This window comes from Sinocyclocheilus anshuiensis, unplaced genomic scaffold (assembly GCF_001515605.1).
Source record: "Sinocyclocheilus anshuiensis isolate Anshui unplaced genomic scaffold, SAMN03320099.WGS_v1.1 scaffold1423, whole genome shotgun sequence".
In the NCBI taxonomy this organism is placed as follows: domain Eukaryota; kingdom Metazoa; phylum Chordata; class Actinopteri; order Cypriniformes; family Cyprinidae; genus Sinocyclocheilus; species Sinocyclocheilus anshuiensis.
In genome coordinates this window covers 362,646-384,220 of record NW_015536552.1, presented here as the reverse complement: position 1 = coordinate 384,220, position 21,575 = coordinate 362,646, and the positions used below count along the sequence as shown (strand labels likewise).

The following is a 21,575-nucleotide window of genomic DNA, read 5'->3' as shown; positions in this document are numbered from 1 at the left end:
TATTTTAAAGGGGTCATATGATGCGATTTCAAGTTTTCCTTTCTCTTTGGAGTGTTACAAGCTGATTGTGCATAGATTAGTCTTTGCAACTTCAGGGATCTTAAGTCTCAAAACCAAAGAGATATATTCGGCCAATCACAATGCACTGGGTCAGCTGGCCAATCAGAGCAGACTGCACTTGTCGATATATCGGTCGGGCTCTAGTGTATATGTTGAAAGATCCAGGGTTTAAAGGACTAATTTCTGTAGAGGACATTTGTATTAGCCTTATAAGAAATAAAAGCTTATATTTTAGTCCGTGGTAACACAACAGTGCAACACAAGCGGAAAGAGGACCGATACGGATCATCTGTCCCTCAACTACTTTATCAAACGGTTTACAAGAATTCAACGTTTAGAAAAGTCTCCGTAATGATGTGCCACATGTTTCCCAAGCAAACGGAGGATCCTAGTTTGATGACTGGTGAAGTGGAAAATCCATGTTGGTTTTAATAAATAAACTCTGCTTTCTAACCTCATGTTGCCTAGGTGACGACAAACTCACTGCAGGGTTCATAGCGCTGCCCAGAGTGACCAATGCAGCCAGACCAATGTTTACTTACCAGAATGTGCACTGAAAGTTTGATATCTGTTTAATATGGCTGGAAACAATCCAGACCACTTTTCAGAAATTAGATTACAACAACTTAAAGTGATAGGAGATATTAAAGCTATAGATGAGAAATAGACTCACGTGATCTACTTCATTCCACCGTTCAGTGTTCTGAATGAGAGTTCTGGAAAAATGTGTCTTTCCAGTCTTATTATCGGTTTCCTAGAGGAAAAGCAGGTGTTAGTTATACAAGGCAAATCAATATACAAGGCAAAAGACATAAACACAGTGCAGTTCTGTTAATGCAATATAGTGCAAATAAAAATCTAAATCAGATCAAGTACAAGCCAATAAACAGAGTAGAATAAATAAGAAATACCTTGTCGATTCTCTCTATCAGCTGGACAGTCCGATTTCCAACCTTGATCACTGTCGTAGTTTCATTGTGAAAACTGGCAGGAAAGTTGCGTCCATGTAGCAACGATTTTGAAGACTCATTCTCCATCTGATTCAAATAAGATTAATAATAATAGATGTGAATGTTTTGATTGCAATTCTTACAATACATTGCAAAATCGGATATAAATATTACGATTCATTTTAGCGAATCAGTTCATTTCAAAGAATCAGTTCAAAAACGATTCGGTAGTATTACATATATATATATATAGCCTATGTGTGTGTGTGTGTGTGTGTGTGTGTCTGTGTGTTGTCGAATAAGTTTTATTAATAATACTATTTGTTGAAATTTTATATGTTCCAGTTCAGTTTGTTTCAGCTATAAACTCATAAAAAGTAATTTAGAAGCAAAATATACTTACATTTATGCTGAACACTACTAAAATTAATCTACATTGGTAAACATTTAGCATATTTTAATACATTTGTTATTTATTAAAAACCATGTCTGTTGACTCGGTTCGCTCAGATTCGTTCGAGGTTTGTGAACCGGTTTTAAAAAGGTCCAATGAAAAGATCCGACTCAAAAGAAAAATTCGTTTATGAATCGGTCAGCGATAATCCTCATGTACACTCAAAGCACCATGACGCAAAACAAAATTCAAATGTTAATCTACTAGGATTGTGTTTTTTAATCTAGTCATACCTGGTGAACAGCCTCCTCAAGTTTTTGTTGCGTGTCCTCCATCAGTTTTTCCACTTCCCTGAACATCTCGTTTAAAGTGGTTTGTCCCTGCGCCACATGCTCCTCCAGGGCCTCGGTGATGTCCAGATGTCCCCCTCTGTGGACTGAGCTGCCCACCACAAAGCTGACGCAAAGGGATAATATCACAAATTTCAGCATCGTTTCGTGTTTAGGCGAGTCACCCCTGGCGGGAATCACAGACCCTGTCTGTGCCTGGGACGTGGATTATTTGGAAACTTCTAAGGGGAAAAAAAGACCGGAAAAGGTTTTTGGCGTCTGATGGCTCAATTATTAAAGCGACAGCACACTGGCCTTGAAAAATTATGGAAACAAATAAAAAGAAGGCCTATGCTTGCTCGACAGAAACGACTGTGTTTTCTATTTGAATATATTTTAAAATGTAATTTATTCCTGTGATGGCTGTTATTACACGATTCAGCAGCCATTGCCCCAGTCTTCAGTGTCACAAGATCCTGGTGCTTAAGATTTATTTATTTATTTATGGCTGGTTACTATTTTTATGGAACCCGTAATATACGTAATACTTAAGTACGATTAAAATAATAATAAGAAGAAGAAGAAGAGGAAGAAGAAGAAGATGAAGAATACCTATTCATTAATGCATTCATGATCAAAAGTTACAGAAATCTTTTTTGTAAAATTATAAATCTCTTTGCTATTTCAGATAAATGCTGTTCAATAAACTGTATTTATATCCATCAAAGAATCCTGAAAAAAATGCATCACAGTTTCCACAAAAATAATAAGCAGCAAAAACTGATCTGAGAAAAACTGTTAATGATTTCTGAAGGATCATGTGACACTAAAGGCTAGAGTAATGGCTGCTGAAAATTCAGATTTCCCATAACAGGAATAAATGACATTTTAAAATATATTCAAATAGAAAACAGTTATTGTAGATTGTAATGTTTCACAATATTGTTTTTTTACTGTATTTTTGATCAAATAAATGCAGCCTCGGTGAGTATAAGAGACTTCTTTCAAAAACAGTTAAAAACCTTAATTATTCAAAACCTTTGGCTGACAGTGTATAATGCTAATAATAGGCTATATAATATTTAATATTTTTATTTAACTTTTAAATAAATTGTAGGCAATATTTATAATTATTTATAATATTTTATAAGTTGTGCTTTCAGTCCAAATCGATTTTTACGGCCCCTTGTTTCAACATGAATTAGTCTGTTTTTGTTCCATATTGACTCATGGTCACGTCTCATTGCACTTTGGGCTTTCAATGTGCATGAAGTGTGTGCACATATTTTAATAATCCAGTAGATGGCGACAGAGTACATCTCGTTCACCACTCATTCGCTGCCTATCCTAATGAAACACCTGCCAGCATCTGTGTGATTAAACTGAGCTGCTCGTGCCAGCAGAGCTATTCCTCAGTTGTAGGTAAGACAAAATGCACGCCTATCATATTTATCAAGACTCAAACGCTAGCCTACTACAGTAGCATATTGTTTATATAAAGGGAATAGTATTAAAAAAGAATGAAAAAATAGGTTTGGCGTGAAGATATGCTTTTGATGGTCTATTTTCTGGGAGTTTGGTAAAATTGGATTGCATGTTAAAGGAGGGAGACCAGGTGCCTGTAACACGAGGCGTCTGTAGGATAGCGGGTACAGGGCAGTAAAAGATAAGCTGCAACTAGTGTGTGTGTGTGTTAGAGAGAGTGAGAGAAGAAACAAATGGCTGTAGGGGCTCAATTCATACGTTTTGGGCAATATTCCAATTATGCATGCATAGATTTGTGTTGTGCAATGGACAGAAAAACTATTTTTAATATGATTGCAAGATGAATATTTAGCCTAGATTTGTCCTAAGCTATTAATGAAACAACGTTTTGCAGGTATAATTCGTTTCCATAGACATATGTTACACCCCATAACAGGCTATTTCGCAATACAAAATTGGAAAAACCTGAAACCTCTTAAGTTTAGTTTTTTTAACTGTTAAAAGCATTTTACATGACAGCTTTCTTAAGCTGAAACCTTCAAGACAGTTGAGAATGAAGTGCAGACGACTGCTAGAAAATTCAACAGTGGGATTCGCCTTATAAGTTTATCTGAACTTCCCATTGGGCGTTATGAGAAGCGCCGCCTCTAATTGTAAGACGCATATAAAGAGCAAGTGAGTCGCGAGCGAGACTGATATCGACAACCGAGTGGATGGAGTCGTGAGATAAGAGCATTATTCTCTGTGTGTGACAAACGTTAGAGCTCAGATACGCTACGGATAATATCGACCACTGTCAAACAGATTCTGCCGAAAGTCACATTACAGCGGAAAAAGTAAGTTTGCTGATCTCATTTGAGCGCGTGTCAGACTCAGTGCGCGAGCTGCTGGGAAACTTAAAGTGACGCGCTATATTGGGCACGCGCTGCGTTGACAGAATACACTGTTCCCATTCATATGAAGATAACTAATATTAAAACAAATAAATGCGTTCGATATTTGTTACAGTAACGAATGAACAAATATCACACCGGTAAGTCTTTACCTGCAAATAAACAAATAAATAATGTCAAGTTTGTATTCGATATCCAGTCAGTCAGGTGTTTGATTACATCTTAGCCAGGTTAGTTTCAAGAATGGTGTAAATAATTTACTGCAGCCTTTGGAGTGCTCCTCAGCTGTCTGGGTTTGGTTTGCAATTTATCTCTTAGATGATGCCAATACAGCACTAAAGCATGATTTAAAAAAATATTATCTGTCTGATACAGTCATTGGCTAAACGGACAACATTCACTGTTGGGAAATCCATCTGAAGGATCACCTTAAGCTATGTTGCTGGTCCAAGATGGTCTACTATCTAGAAACCTGCTAAAATGCTCCAAAACATAGTAAACTAATCGATTTTCCAGGAAAGTCTCTTAAAAGACCAGTTTTGGTCCCTTGTTAGGGCTGTCCTCAGGTAAACAGTTGACAGGTGTGAAGATGTTGAGTAAGATTTTGACCATTAAGAATTCTCCAGTGGTGATGGTGTTTCTTTTGGAAGTTTCCTAGCTTCTGTGATATGTATAGTTTTGGTCAGACTGTAGTGTTATTTTCTTCATGTTGTCCAGGATTACTCATTGTTTGTGTGAATTGCTCAGACTATAGAGATCAACAGGCTCAGACTGGCATCAAATGTGTCTCAGTTGATAAATCACTTACTTTTTCCTCCGCAGGTGTTTCTTTTGTATTTTGAAATGAACATGTGTAATGACTTACACCATTAAATATTTGTTCATATTTTGTAAGACATGTCTATGTCCTAAATTTCCAGCAGTGCTACTGAAGTTTAACACCCTTTAGTTTTTATATGGACTTTAATAATGCAATGTGTGAAATGCACCATTAGATGTTTGCTTTTCTTGATCTGTATAGTCTTCCTTGCAGATTATGTGGTTGTTTATGAGAGCTTTCGGATATGTTGTCTGCTCTTCCTGGAATATGCCATTGACTTATAAGGGCCATTCTGAGCACAGAGAAAGACAGAAATACACAGAACTATGGCGTTTCTCTTTCATATGGATTTCTGTTGAATCAACCACGGATTCACCACAGGCATGAGGAGGAATGCACAGAGAAGTTGTAAATGTAAGAAAAGGAGAAAATGGGAGAAAACAAGTAAATGTTGGAAATGAAGCGAATGTGAGAAATGAAGTGTGAGAAATAAAGTAGAGAATGTGAGAAATAAAAAAGCAAATAGGAGAAATAGACACAATTTTGAGAAATAAAGTTGAAATTGTGAAAAAAGTTCCAAACTGTGAGTCACAATTGTCAGAAATAAAGTTGCATTTGTGAGATAAAGTTATAGATATGATCAAGTCACTGTTGTGTGAAATAAAGTAGCAGTTGTTTAAAAAAACTGCAATGGAGAGATAAAGTTATATTTATGATAAATAGTCAGTTGTGAGAAATAAAGTTGTAATTGTCAAAGTTGTAATTGTGAGATAAAGTTACGGTAATGAGGAATAAAGTTTCAATTGTAACAAAAAGTTGCAATTGTGATAAAGTTGCAAATTGTGAAAGATAAAAAAGCAAATCTGAGAAATAAAGAATGTGAGGAACAGACAGAATTGTAAGATATAAAGTCGCAACTGTGATAAATAAATTTGCAGTTGTCCAAAATTAAATCGCAATTGTTAAAATGTTAGTTATCATCAATGAAGTCAATGTTGTTAGATATGAAGTCACATTTGTAAATTATGAAGTTGCAGAGAAGTTCATGAGGTGGACCAAAGAAATGACCAATCAAAGGGCCAACACACATACTGTTGGAGCTCTTCTGAGCTTTTTAGGTTATTCCCAGTATTTTGGAATTTTTTAAGATAAAACTCTCAGTGGAAGTTCTGTTAAAAATGGCTTGACTCCAATTTTCCACAGATGTGAATGCAGAAAGTTTATCTGCTGCACTACGGACATCTCTCAAAATAACACAACCAGTCTGTTCCTCTTAGACTGCCGTGATCCTCTCATGCGTTTCATATGGTATAGTATATCGTAAAACACAGTTTTGTTTTTTTGTGGAATTGCATACATTCTTCTGTTGGATTCTGTTTCACATTCCCTCCAATTTGCAACACTGTTTCGCTTAAGGTAAAGGCAGGGCCATTCACAATAAAACAACCCTACTGCTCGGTGATCAGATTCCAGCTGGTTCATGTGGAAGCAATAATGCTTCTCAAAGTGGTTTGTAGTTTTTCACAACCCAGCTGAGAAGAGCATCTGGACACCTGTATTTATAGAGTTGCTTCATGGTGACATTTGATATCATGAGAGGATTGATACTGAAAGTGTTGAACCGTTTATATTAATACCCAGTTGACTGGCTCCGTTATTTTAATTAACTACAGATATGTAGTTTTGCATGTTGTTGTAAAGGTTACTAAGAGTTTTCCATTTGTAAAATGGCAGTGTGTGAGACCAGAGTTGGCCTAAATCCATTCATTCTAGTGAATACATGGTTTACAGTTGGTCGTACTGTTGTAGTGTAGCGGAAAGACTTTTTAATTCAGAGTAAACAAACTTTTTTGAGTTGAAACCGTTTGGGTGTTTTGTGTTGACATTTGACCTGCTTGTCTGGAGTGGCGTCACGTTTAAAGTCTTTAACTTCCTCCTTGATGTTTCCTTTATAATCCTTCCTTCTGTTCCCAGTAGGTTAGAGAATGTTAGAGGAAGTGGAAAGTTGTGGGTTTGTTATCGTAAGGATCATATTAGAGGTCGATCGATATGGGTTTTTCACTGTCCGATGCCGATATTTAGAAATCAGGGCAGCCGATGGCCGATATATGATGCCGATTCTTTTTTTGGCCGATATGTTTGGCCGATTTTCTTTTTTTCCCCCATTCATCTCATAAAAGTGAGTTTGAGCAAATTATTATTGAAGGGTACAAGATAGTAATAGTAGTAGTAGCCCAATTTAGAGTAATAATACATGGCTCAAAACTTAAGCATCTTCTCAAAACAGTTCTGAAGCATGCTTTTTGTTTATGTTTGCTGACAGACACCAGTGTTTCCCACAGACTGCAAATTAATTCTCTGCCAGCAGGAGGCGCTTTGGGAGCTGGCGATATAGCGGTTTCCCCGGTAACGGCTGTATCAAATAAGCACTGCGCTCACAAACGCTTCTTTATCAGGCATTACAGGAAAAGACAAAATGAAAATGACATCGAAGCTTTTCTGAAGACAGTCGGTTCTTTTCAAAGATACATTCATATAAAAACACCCATGCTGCATTTTAATTTTGAAACGTGAAGCGCTCATTTTATTCAACGATGTATAAGCCTTTTGGAAAATCTGTTTGTGGCGGTCAGTTTTGATATTGTGACGAGCCATCACAAATAACTCAATGTATAGGAAACACTGGACACTGCTATAAGTCAAATGGCCATAGTGATAACAAAAGTAAAAGATTTCACACATATTACACAGCCTGCTGATCATAACTGCTTAAGAGTGCACTGACCACGAGCGATGACATCGTAGAGGCTATTGTCGGACCCACAGACACATTTCATGAGGAAAGTTAACGTGCACGTTATAATCAGCCCAGAAGTTTCGTCTGAATTGAACGGGTTTCTACTTTCACATGCAAATGACTTGTTGCACTTATGAATATGATAACTTTCCGGCATCAATTCTAGTAGGGTAAAACGTAATTCCGCTTTCGAAACGGTCTGTTTTGCCCTGCCATTAGCTGAAGCTGTGCGTGAACAAGCCGCCGCTGCAGTGTGAGAGCTGCTCCGTCTCACGCAGCCTCAGAGGGAGTTCCACAACAGCGCTTAGCTGCCTGCCGGTGGGCCTGCCTATAAATCGGCCTAATTTGCAGCACAATCGGCCGATGCCGATTAATTAAAAAATGCAAAAAATCGGCCGATTAATCGGCTGGCTGATCAATCTGTCGACCTCTAGATCATATCATCCACACAATGGGATCAGTTAAAGATGCTGCTAGAAATCTTGCTGTCTGCAGGGTACAGTATCTGACCGAATCTCAGAAGAAGAAGACAAAAAGCTTTATTTATGGAAAGATGATTCTGTTTTAAAAGTAGGATTATGTACCCCAGGACTTCATTAGCCTACTGTCGAGGCTTTGAACCTGCAGTACATTGCTGCATGGCTATAGAATCTCACCATGGTAGAACTTGAAACTTGAGACCTGTCTATTCTGAGCAGGAGCCACCAGAATGTTTCTCCATGTTATATGGATGCATGTCCGCCTCAGAGTGAAAAATAAAATGAGTAAAAGCCCATTCACATCATGAACGATAACCGTTCTGTTTATTCTAAGCACATGCTGCAGTTTGGCCGTCAGTGTTTTTATCAGCTGAAAAAAATCATTTTGAAAGGGATTCCAACAATATTGTTCCTCTGTGTCGTTATCATTGTAGTTGAGGTGTAGACTTTCCTATTCCAATAGAACTAGAATGATTTTTAAAACTTTATAGTTACCATTATAGTTATCTCCCTTGGTGTGAACGGGCATTCATTGTTGTAGAAAATTTTAAAAGAAATATAAAGTCATATAAAAAGTCCCATTGAGGGATTTATCACAAGTCAAAATTTGCAATTCAGAGAAATGAATTTGCAGTTACAAGAAACAAAGCTGGAATTGTGAGATGTAAAGTTGTTCAATCAGTTGTGATCAATTGTGAGAGTCGCAGTCATGAGAAATGGCAATAATAAAGTCGCAATTATGATAACTGAACTTCTGAACTTGTTAGATATGAAGTAGTAATTATGAAAAAGTCAATTACCTTCTATTATTTTTTTTTTTCAGGCAGAAATGGGCTTTCATAACATTAATAAAGCAGTACAGCTAGAATTAGTAAAGTGCAACAAGCTGCTTTTGGTTGATGCATCGTTTCTTTTTTAATTGTCATTTTAGCACATTTTCTTAGCCTACAGATTATTCAGACCTTGTTCATACATAATTTTTCCTCTGAAATTCTCAATGTAAATGCCTCAGAGTGCATTCTTTGCAAATGTTTGTTTTGCACACCAACACACAGTATATAGCGGTTATATATCTAATGGGAATAGTAGGCCTGCCGTTGATTTTGATGACTTCAGGGATTCCTGGTTACACATGGGTGTTGCCCAGTTCACTGTCACTCGACCAAATCTCCACTAAAGACATTACTCTAGAGAACTCATTATGGGGTTTGACCTACATCTTCCCCTTCATTATGCCCTAACGTATGATAAGTTGTGCTGTTTTGCGGCTTTGCTGAATTTGTTGGAACAAGAGTGATTGTATATCATTCTCAGGAACCATGATCCCAAAATAGCTGATTTTGCCTCTGCATTTTTGCTTTCTCTCTAGATGTTTCGTTATGATAATTACTTGTTAGTCAAGAGCTATATTTTAAAAAGTGTTTTAGAATTTATGTGATCCAGAGGGCCTGCTTTGAATTCTTTGTCCACCACAAAGCAGTAAAAAGTGCACAAACAGGAAGGACTTGGACCTCATGCAATATCAGATATCCTGCCTCTGGAACTACTGTGCAGAAAATCACACAGCAATTTATTTCTGACAAATATGAACATAATACTTTTTTTTTTTTTTTTGTGCACTTTTGACTGTGTATTCTTCCAAAAGTTGGAAAAAATCATTAGGAATAAGTGTCCCTGTAAGGAAATACCATTTTGATACGCTTTATTTCTCTGGTGTTCCTGGCAAAGTGTGCAAAGATTTTCTTTCATGCTCTCTTGTGCAGGATTTCCAATGACACCTTAAAACGTCAAACATCTTTGTTTAAACTACAGATGCACCATTGAACCGTGTTATTAAATTATTACTGTTTTTTAAAGATTGACCAGTACCAATACATTTAAATGATCTCTATTATTAGCAGATAATATATTGTGAATCCCTAATTTCAATTTATGTGTTTTGCCATTACTAAATCTATTGTATGTGTCCAAAAACAGCTTTCTCCAGTCCTGTATTGCTTCACTCTACAGTTGATGGCATCAGCTACACATTATGCTTGTGTCTTATAGGTCAGCTGGCTAACATTTACCAACGTCACCTCAACCGGTGTAACCAAACTCTCAAAGGCAGCAGCATTGCTCTCCGGTTACTTTTGTTTGCCTGTACTGTAATAGTCTTTTACTTCAGGCTGTAAACTACTAATCCATATTGATTGAGTAGGGTGTACTTATATGTATGTATGTATATATGTATGTATGTATATATGTATGTATGTATATATGTATGTATGTATATATGTATGTATGTATATATGTATGTATGTATATATGTATGTATGTATATATGTATGTATGTATATATGTATGTATGTATATATGTATGTATGTATATATGTATGTATGTATATATGTATGTATGTATATATGTATGTATGTATATATGTATATATATATACTATTTTCAATGCTGAATAAAATGTTTCTTGAGCAGCAAATCATCATAGAATGGTTTCTAAAGGATCATGTGACACTGAAAACTGGAGTAATGATGCTGAAAATTCAGCTTTGCCATCAAAGGAATATATTTACATTTTAAAATCTAGTCAAATAGAAAAGTTTTTTTTGAATTGTAGTAATATTTTACAAGATTACTGTTTTTATTGTGTTTTTATCAAATAAATGCAGCCTTGGTGAGCATAGTAGAGAAGATCAACTTCCTGTTTGTGTGCTCCTGTAGGTCACATGATTAATCTTAGTGTTGTAGGAATGTTGACTCTTAGGAATTCCAGTTTGAAGTGGTGCCACTTTCTGCTATAACCACTGGTACACGGTTGAACCCTTTGATGGTTTCTCAAAGCTGAAGCTCCTGCAAAAAGATCTGTCAAGACCTTGTGCCGAAAGACTGCAGGTCTGAGCTGCCGGAGTCAACTTGCTTGGTAATCACTGTGACATTGGCATATGCTAGTTTTCAATGACTATTAATGATAGACAGGATGGGCAAATGTGCATGATCCTGTTGAAAAATATATTTGAAGGCAATGGCAAAGGGTGTTAATTCAAATTCCCTTGCTTGCAGTTGTGCCATCTGTCGGGAGGGTGTTCCTAGAAACATAATATGATTTGTAGCTTCTAAATGAGGCCTGTCTTGCTGTTTTTCTCACTCACAATTATGATTTTCTGCCAGGACAACTTTCCTGGCACGTCTTGCTTCAAGAAATATCCCCTACTGCATTTTCAGCATGGTTAAATTTAGCAGTGGGAACTTTCCCACACTGCATTGGCTGCACTGACCATTGGTGAAATAAAAACGCATTGCTTTCATTGGTCCTGGGAGAATTCAAAAACAAGGAATTTGGGTTATGCTATATTTTTGTGTGTGTTTTTGAGAGTGGATGGTAGAGGACCAGTGATAATAATGGTACAAACTGTGGACGTGGCCACAGACGTGGACGTGGCCACATTTGATTAGGTCGGTGAGACTCAAGTGACCCTCAGAAGTGTTAATGGAGAGAAAGATGCAGGACTGCTATTGGGCTCAAGCTTTCGACAAGTCTGCTCACTCATTCAGATGACTTCCGACAACACGCATTCAAATCATTCACATATCAGTGCGTTCTGGTTTCACTCCCAAATCAACTCTTCGTTCGAGACTGTAAAAGGATTGATTTCCCCTGTCCATTTACCTGAAGGACACATTGAGAAATGCATGATGCTATTATTTACACTCTTCTGTGGATACATTTTGCAGAATTTGTTGGCAGCTCAAATATTTTCTGGCTCACAGGTTGTCCTTAGTGCTGGGCAGTATGACCAAAAATTTATATCACGGTATTTTTCAAAATTATACTGGTTTCACGGTACATGCATGACCGGGTGTTAACCATATTTTCTACTGATTGAGAGAGGAAATACTGCAGTATATTGACTTAGAATGCCCTATTTTACTGTCATGATGAGTGAATATTGTCAAAAAATACCACACTAAATAGTGACTAAACATGACCCCTTTTAATACATGTTAACCAGGAGTCACTCTCATTTATAATCGCGGCATCGTCTGATAAAATCAACATGCATCTCCGGTATTGCGGTATTTTAAAAATTCATATCATAACAAAAATAAACACCGGTATTCGGTATGAACCGGTATGCCGCCCAGCACTAGGTTGTCTACAACTGGGCCAATCTTGGTGTCCTGATTCTCATTAAACATTCCTTTGTTCTGTCCCGTTTGCTCTGCATGCATTAATCCTATCAAGCACGCGCCTCTTCTGGCCTATTTTACAGCACATGCCAAGTGTTTTTGTGTCACTCAGCTGAAAATCTAGAGCATTTTCGTTAGATTTACCAGCAGTTCTTCAGGACAGATGCTTTTTTTCCAAGGCATTGTCTGTTGGTCCAGATAGCCAAAGATTGACGTGTGTATACATTATTAGGTATTAGTTTGGACAGTTGACTAGTTGTCCAGCTATTGACTATTACTTCCTTCCTTCCAAAATTCCAAATATGATATTCCCCTTGCATGGGACACCACATTTCTCAAATATTTTTTTTTTTTTAAAACAACAACATTAACGGTTTACAATCGGCTTTTATATTGTCATTGTCAAAGCAAATTGTAAAAATGTACTTTTAAGTTGACATTTGTTTGTTGGTTTACTTTTATACTTTTATGTATTTATTTTTATTATTTATTTACCTTTTTACTTTTACTGGATTGTATCTTTTCACATTTTATTATTTATTATTTAGTATTATGCATTATACCAAATTATTTGTTGAATGTAATTTTTTTTTAAATCACTTAATTTTTCAGAGTTTATTCCTAGTTTTAAAAGCCCTGCTTTTTATGAAATTATGTAGTTGTGTATATATCCCTAATTCTTATAAGGACAGTGCAGTTTTATTGATATAATTGACCTTTATATACAAACAGCATTGAAAGGCTGCAATCAGAGCCCTAAAGCAGTAAATGAATGTAGGCGATGTGAACTGCCTACTATTTTTAGTAATTTCACTGCACTGTATACCCATATATAGGATGTTTTTTTTTTTCACATACTAATGGATGATTGCAGATAATGAAATTTATGGCACTTTGGTCCCCATGTAGAAACAAATAAAGCCCTCTCTTCCTTTTCTTTCTCCAGTCTTGAAAAGGAATGCCTGCACCAACCAACCCCTGACTGAATCCCTTGTCAACAGAGGGAAGGAGTGAGTTAAAAGCTAAAGGATGGGGGAGAAGGAGGACGAGCGTACGTCTCAAGCCGGCCAGCTGTTTGAGAACTTTGTGCAGGCGACTACCTGTAAAGGCACCCTGCAGGCCTTCAGCATCCTCTGCAGGCAGCTGGAGCTGAACCTCTCTGACCACAGAGGCTTCTACAGCAGCCTGAAAGCTGCCGTCACCTACTGGAAGGCAAAAGGCCTCTGGGGGAAACTGGACAAGAGAGCCAGCCACAAGGAGTACAGTAAGGGCAAAGCCTGCACGGACACCAGAGTAAGTCTGTAGAGCTCTAGACATGTACTTAAAATCTCACACTTCTTAGAGGAAGCAAAAAATCTTTAAATAAAGGTGCTTTGAAAGGCTCACTTAGAGATTTTAGTTGCTGATCTTATGTTGTGTAGAAGACGACAAACTTGTCAATTGGTTCTTTGACTAAAATGTCACTATTTGTTGCATGACTAAAGAGAATTTAAATGGCACCAACAACAACTCATTTTCATATCCATATTTGTTAGTCAAATCACTTTTGCATGATAAAAATGGCTCTGATCGCTGTTGCGATGGCTGTTTTGGCGCTGCGTCTTCTGTTCATTCTGTTTATAAAACGAAACAGGAAATGAGGATTGGCATCATTTAGTTTTAGCCATTTTTCTGCTGTAGTTGACCATTGAACTGAGGGGTCAAAGGTTAGGAGGTCATGAGTCAGTGTTTTTGTCTATCTAGAGCTCATTTACAACGGATGGACTGAAATGCTTGTGTTTAAGAGATCGGAATTGTCATGTTAGCATTAGCAATGGGTTTGACTGTAAAAATAGGCCACTGAAGTCCCATACAAATGATTTTCCTCCTCAAGAGCAGTGTTGGGGAAAGTTACTTTTAAAAGTAATGCATTACAATATTGCATTACTCCCTAAAAAAGTAGCTAATTACGTTCCTTAGTTACTTTTTATGGAAAGTAATGCATTGTTACTTTTGCATTACTTTCGCGTTACTTTTTAAATATGAGCAGGGCTTGATTTTTTTAAATATAAGAAGTTCTATTTATAGCAAATGTAAAAGCCCCTTCACACCAAAAAGTGTAATGAATAAACCTCAGGCTGAAGGAAAAGTAAATTCACATCTGTACAGTAGAACACAGGAGAAGAAGGTTCAACACTCTTCAGCAATAAAAAAACAATGAAGCACAATTGTTAGTTTATCTAAAGTCATTTTTGCTTATTAGTATGGTTGAACTGGATCATGAAAGGTCAGCAGCAAAGACATTAGTTAATAAAATGGGATTAGATACATTTGTGTTATTTAACATATTTAATTATTGCAGGTTTGCGTCATATTCTGAGTTTGCATTTCACTGTTTTAATTCATTTTGATGAATACTAAATCTGTTTTTTTGCGAGTGGGATGAATTAATGCACATTCACATTTAGTCTAGAACTACATCATGTTCACACAGCGCACACAACGCCTCTGTACTTTCGATTTCTCCCAATATGGGGACAGGAGACTTGTTAGTCAATAAATGGGAAAACAAAGTAACTGGCGTTACTTTTTTGAAAAATATATTTTCTTATAAATTAAAAAGTAATGCGTTACTTTACTAGTTACTTGAAAAAAGTAATCTGATTATTTAACTCGCGTTACTTGTAATGCGTGTACCCCCAACACTGCTCAAGAGTGATTCCGTAATGTTGCTTTAACTCTGTGTTGGAGTGCCATATCAAGCTAATCTGGGTTTACTCTTTGTGGTGGCTACATGCTAGCTAGTGTTTGGGCTGGTATTATTGTGTTAGCAAGCATGGGAAAATAAGTCATCTTTTGTTTAACTATAAGCTCAGGGTTACTGTCAAAATCTGCTATGCATTAACTAGACCACTGTGTTATTGTGTAAGTGTTTGTGAGCAGTCAATGGAAGAGTCAATCTCAGGTCACTTGACTTAGCATACGTGTTGAGATTGTTCTTAGCACATTTTGCATAGTGGTTTTGCCTGTGGACTTAGTGACCTCATTTGAGCTCAATAAGGTGTTGAAATAATTGGAAAACAAGGAATATTTGTTTTGCAGTTAAGTGTCAGATTAAGAGGAATTAAATGCTGATCTCTGGGGCTTCATTTCTAGTGTTTTTTTCTAGTGTCTCTGCTACGATTATTGCTGTTCTTTTTGTTGTGGATCAAGTCGTAGTTTGTTTGCATAGATTTGCATTGTGTGCCTAAGGTTAATCTCGCACAAATTTGTTGACTTATTCCATAACAACAGTATTAAAGGAATAATTAACTCAAAAATGGAAACTCAGAATAAATGAGCCTGTCCTCTCAAGTTCCCAAATGACCAAAAAAGCATCAAATGTTAATAAAAATGGTTCATACAACTTGTGTCATTCACATTGAGCACAGTCGTCAATGATTATTGGTCACGTTTTGATGTCACAATGTCATGACATCACTGACACTGAACTGTTTTTGTGTTTTAAATTGATGCAGAGGGCAAGGTTTACAATAAATAGTGACTTAAATCCAGTTTGTCATTGATAATCTGAGCTGTTACTGTGCTTTGTTTGACTCTTGGTGCTCTCAGACGTGCCCCATTTTCAGACTGTTTCAGACTGTCTTCCATGATTGAAAGGCCGTAAAAGGATTTATCCTCAAGCTTGGCTTTTGAATGCAGGTCAGCTGCTGTTAGCACTGCTCTGGCACAGAAACGCCTATTTGAATGTCTTCAAAAGTAGAAATGTAAAGAGACAGAAGCGCACAGTGAGAGTAGGGCTTCCTCAGGGATCAGGAACAGGAAGCGTGGACACATTGACTCATCTTACAGGAAGTGGTGACCATCAGTCAAACACTAAGATAAAGAATGATGGCAGAAGTTACGGTTTCTGTAAAAGCAGTTTAGTTGGTTGCACAAAACTAAAGTTGTTAATGTGCAAAGGAGAACATTCCTGAATTGCTGAATTGAAAAATCAATTTCTCTTAAATGTATGAATTGCATATTTAAGTTTAAAGGGTACATTTTATAAATGCACCTTGTTCAAACATCCTCTAATGGGAAAATGATTGCCATACGTGGACATAAATGGTCAAACTATTACATTTCCCAAAGCCAAAACTTTGAAATTGTCTTTCCATATAAAACACCAACAGGTTAGTGCAGCAATTCATTTTGTTCAATATTGTCTTCTCTCCTCACTGTTACACGCCCTTGCCATCTAATGACAGGTAATAAAAGTGTGATTAAAGTGTTTTTGCTGTTTTATGACCTCTTCTGAACCAGCCTTTTATGGATGCCAGTTTGTACACCATATTAGGTTAAGTAAACCATAACACTTGTCATATTTTTCTCAGAAACTGAAGTCATAATCCCTGCTTTGTTGTGCGTGACAAGTAGAGACGTCACCTGGGTAATAGTCCTGGCTTGTGTTTGAACTTGCTTGGATTGGGTTTAAAAGTGACAAGTAGGGAGGTGAAATCATACCATTTGATTGTGCCAGAAGAACGGGCATGCACAGGTTGGTTTCGATTGGTCAGGAAGTTGACATGTTTGGAGTGAGTCTTTGCTTCCACTTGTAGACACTCTCCAAAAAATGACAAACAGTGGCATTCAAATAAGTCTTCAAATAATGCCAAACTTGTTTGTTTCTACAGTGTCTCATCATTGGTGGCGGTCCCTGCGGCTTTCGGACTGCCATAGAGCTGGCTTTGCTTGGCGCCAAGGTGGTGGTGATTGAAAAGAGGGACACCTTCTCCAGGAACAATGTCCTTCACCTTTGGCCTTACACCATCCATGACCTCAGGAACCTTGGAGCCAAGAAGTTCTATGGAAAGTTCTGTGCTGGATCTATAGACCACATCAGTAGGTCAAATCGGTTTCTTTCTAACCAGAAACGTTTAGTTACAGAGTTACAGTTTTGAGGTTACTCTTCACTGATATCCCTTCTAGTCATTGAGAGATACCATAACAGGAAAACAAGATATGGTTTCACCGTAGGAACCTGTCAGATGTTGTAGTCACATGCAGGCATTTGTGTATGAGCTTGCTGGAAATCATTTTCAGACACTCTTAACGTACTTTCTTTCATGTTCTGCCAACTGAACCTATTGTAAGTCTGATATGTTCCTCTTTATGTTCCCTGAGATAAGACCAGTCCAACCCAACCAAAAGACATGTAAAACATTTAGAGTAGCTGGGATTATGCAAATGCCTTTTTCCATGTTTATCTCTTTAAAGATACTGGCTGCCGTCTGATAGTTTGTTCATGCTGCACAACGTGTATATGCATACCTAAATATTTGAACTGATAACTTGTGACTTTGAGTCATTCGTTTATAAATCAGACTGCATTGGTCATGCTGTATGTTCGTGCAAGCAGCCATTAAGACAGCACAACAGAAAGTGCTGTTCTTTTTATTTATTTAATTGTGTGCCTTTATTTGTGGTTTATTTTTGCTTTGTTCTTTTTTTTGTTTTATTTTATTGTTATATCTGTGCTTTTGTTTTGTTCTGTGTTTTTTTTTCTTGTGGTTTTTTTGTTTTATTTTATTTGTATTTTATTTTGTATTTATTTATTTAAATTATTATTTTTATTTTATTTATAATTTAACAGAACCCAGTTTTTTTTTGTAATCTCATCACATTTGATTCAACCTCACAAATACTATATCAACAATAACGGCCTTGTGTCCAACACCAGTGGTATAAATGTGTTTCCTTCCTAGTGTAACTGATGGTGACTTTCTTATATTTTCAGGTATTCGTCAGCTGCAACTCATGCTGTTAAAGATTGCTCTCATTGTTGGGGTTGAGGTGCACGTCAACGTGGAGTTTGTCAAGCTTCTCGAGCCGCCTGAGGGCCAAGGCACTGATGGTAATTGGCCAATCATCATGACATCTAGCTTTGAAGACTACATTGAACACAGTGTCTCTTAGCTCTCATTTACTGTCCATGAAGCACCCTGACAGACCTGAGATGCATGATATAATCCCACACAGCCATAAAATAACTATAAATATGTCCAAGACAGCCCGTCACTTGTTTTTTTTACACCTCATGTGGTCTGGAAAGGGTTGGGTAATCAGTACCTTTCATCTTATGTCATTTCTTGGCGGATTTACACACGCCAGTCTCCCTACACACATATCCTCACACACACACACCCAGGACAGTGTGTTTAGGAATGAGATCACAGACAGAAAGAAGCTTTATCAAATTTATCTATTCTGTTTACACTCTGGGCTATATTTCTTGCAGCCTATTTGACTAGTTAACAAAGTTAGTTAGGGAATGCTCATCATTTTCTCTTTAAAAGTGTCTTTATGTAATTTTGACACCCACAATGGGCCTAACACTGCTTGAATGTCAGTTTACCAAGGGACTGTTGTAACTTCCTACTTCAAGATCCTAATGGATTTACGGAAGCAAAAGCAGGGCTAAACCAGATCATGAAAATGGACACCTTCCCACTATGTACCCTTGATGCACATACACAACTGATACCGAGAAGGTTTGTGTCATTCCTCCACGGCAATGGCACTCACCAGTCTGCATTGTGCAAATGATAAACCCTCGGTTCTGTACTATATATAAAGTCAGGGGTCATTGGGGTCTATAGCGCCTCTCATGCTATGCATTGCTGGTCAAAAGAGCATCGTTGGCCTTATGTCAAATTATACAGGCGTCATACATGGATGGAACATGAAGGTTGTGTTTCCCGATACAAGTAAGCTTTTTTCCCTGGTGGCTTCACACACTCAGCTGGCTGTACTTTTAAAGCTGTGGTAAACAAAAGAAAGACCAAGTTATTTTGTTTTCCTTTGAGTCTCTCTGACCAGGTGTCTGCATTCCAGGGCCTGGATGGAGGGCAGAGGTCCGGCCGGCCGATCACCAAATCTCAGACTATGAGTTTGATGTGATAATTGGAGCAGATGGAAGGAGAAGCACTCTTGATGGTAAGCACATATTTAGTTTATATAAAACTACAAATAACATTTCCCATTTCACCATACATAGTTTCTAAATGGCTTGGGTTTGAAATAGAAGTGTTTTTCTATGTTTGTCTTAACTTTATCCTCTTGTAAAACATCTTCTAAACAATCATATCCTTCTTGTAAAAAATGTTACTTCCTCTAAGGACTCAATATTAATCTTGCCTGAAATATTCCTGGTACTGAGCTGGCAGAACATGATGGTAACAGTCAATGTTTTTTCTTTTTAAATCACTAGATGTAGTGTTTGCTAAGGCAGCATATATTTGCAAATGATGTCCAATGTCAAGGGTTTTATTCCCAGGGAATGTGCTAGATTTCATATATCATGTATAACATATCATTATATGAATATCATTATTTATTTGTATATATTTAATTATATAGCTATATTACTATTATTTGCTTTTTTTAACATGTCACAAATGTTATTAGTAATATAAGTAGTAATATAGAAATTATATATTAACATTATTATATATCTCAGATTTTATTATAAGTATTTACTCATTATTTTGAGTATTCATCGAGTATTTATTTTTGTGATGATGACAATAATAGCAACAATTTATTTATATATATATATATATATAATTACTAATTTTGAGTATTCAAGTATTTATTAGAAGAAAAGAAATACACACTGCAATTGTCTGTGAATGGCACATATTTAGCGCCTTCCGGCTGGAATCTTTTCATCTTATGAGATTTGGCTCTCTCAAGCATAATAAAACTGCTAAAAGGCTTTAACATGCTCACTTAGTCAAGAAAATTGCCCCAGTGACTCCAATGTCCAAAAACTGTCCGTCCTACATTAATTCCTTGAGAAAATGGGTCAGCTCTTTGTGTTTGACAGGAAGTTTGTTAACGCACTACAGGAGGGGTGGAGCGGGACTCCTTTCATTGCTTCCTGCTGACACAGTTAGACTCTAGTGGAGCTCACAGACATTGAGCAGAAGAACAGATCCTAGATCAGACTTTAATCGGCTCTCCAAGTTAGAACAAGAAACCTTTGAACCATGCTGTGCTAAATTACACCCAGGCTTGACACGTTAAATGTAATTATTGCTATGCCATTTCTTTACAAAAATGTGTTTATTTATGTATTTAGTTAGTTAGTTAGTTGAGAACATGTCCAGAGTAAGTTTAACAAATGTTTACCATACAACCTTTTTTTTTTTGACACTTTTTTTTTTTTTTTTTTTACATTTGGGATAGTGGTGGTAAACAAACACTTGGTGTATAAGTGCTAACATGAAAAGTAAATATATTATGTTTCTTTTATCACACAGAAAGGTGCAAAGACTGTGTATTGTGTAATTTGTTGTGCAAACGTTTTTGTTTTGCACAGGTCAGCGTGACCTGAAAGGTCTTGCACTTTTATTTTTGCAAATATACGCTGCCTTAGCAATTACTTTATCTATTGATTTAAAAATATATATATTGACTGTTTTAAAGCACCTTGCATCTTATCTCATACTTGTCGCTAAAAAAATCTTTTTTTTTTTTGATTCAAGGTTAAATATCTAAAATGTTGGGAAATAATATTCATGGTCTGCTCTCAAATTTTGTTTAAAACTACATTTGTACAGATGCTGCCAATATGTTCTGAATGCTTGTTGCTGTGCAGTTGTCAACAAGTTACATGTTTTATAGTTTGCCATGCGACAACAAAGCTGGATCAGATATAAAAGTAATAGCACACTCCAAAAAAAGAAGCTAAGTGTGAGCAATAAGAATAGTGATGCTTCTGTTAGCAATCAACACTAAATGAAAACCATGAATGCAAAGCATTATATTGCTCTCTGCTCTAGGCTTCAAGAGAAAGGAGTTTAGAGGGAAACTAGCAATCGCCATCACTGCAAACTTTGTCAATCGCAACACGACAGCTGAGGCCAAAGTGGAGGAGATCAGCGGAGTGGCCTTCATCTTCAATCAGAAGTTCTTCTTGGAGCTCAAGGAGGAGACAGGTGTGGTGAAGCTCCTGCATGACGGAAACAAAATCTGGCTGCATTCTTTAAATATGATGACATGTTCCTTAATGTTTTTAAAATACAAATTATATCAAAAAATTACAAATCCTAACACATTATTAGCATCAGTGTGTAATGGTTCCACTCCTTAAAGGGTTAGTTCACCCAAAAATGAAAACTCTGTCATTAATTACTCACCCTCGTGTTGTTCCAAACCCG

General features: G+C 36.8%; 2 protein-coding genes across 4 annotated transcripts in view; one reads left to right on the top strand and one right to left on the bottom strand.

Moving 5' to 3' along the window:
* LOC107701271 (dickkopf-related protein 3-like) overlaps positions 1–2,011 on the bottom strand; it is a 9,724-nt gene extending 7,713 nt beyond the window's left edge. The window contains 3 exon segments of the mRNA XM_016503242.1: positions 734–814; positions 972–1,097; positions 1,698–2,011. Of these exon segments, the coding sequence (XP_016358728.1) occupies positions 734–814; positions 972–1,097; positions 1,698–1,895 (405 nt within the window). The 5' untranslated portion in view covers positions 1,896–2,011.
* Positions 2,012–3,882: 1,871 nt separating this feature from the next.
* The window catches only part of LOC107701044 (protein-methionine sulfoxide oxidase mical2b-like), a 55,177-nt gene continuing 37,484 nt past the window's right edge, over positions 3,883–21,575 (top strand). For 2 of the 3 annotated variants that reach the window (XM_016502978.1, XM_016502970.1), the window contains exons 1-6: positions 3,886–4,054; positions 13,337–13,683; positions 17,046–17,253; positions 18,149–18,265; positions 19,246–19,347; positions 21,198–21,353. In XM_016502978.1, the coding sequence (XP_016358464.1) occupies positions 13,420–13,683; positions 17,046–17,253; positions 18,149–18,265; positions 19,246–19,347; positions 21,198–21,353 (847 nt within the window). In that variant the 5' untranslated portion in view covers positions 3,886–4,054; positions 13,337–13,419. Of the gene's footprint in view, positions 4,055–13,336; positions 13,684–17,045; positions 17,254–18,148; positions 18,266–19,245; positions 19,348–21,197; positions 21,354–21,575 lie in introns of all 3 variants that reach the window. The other variant, XM_016502963.1, reaches the window with a different exon arrangement.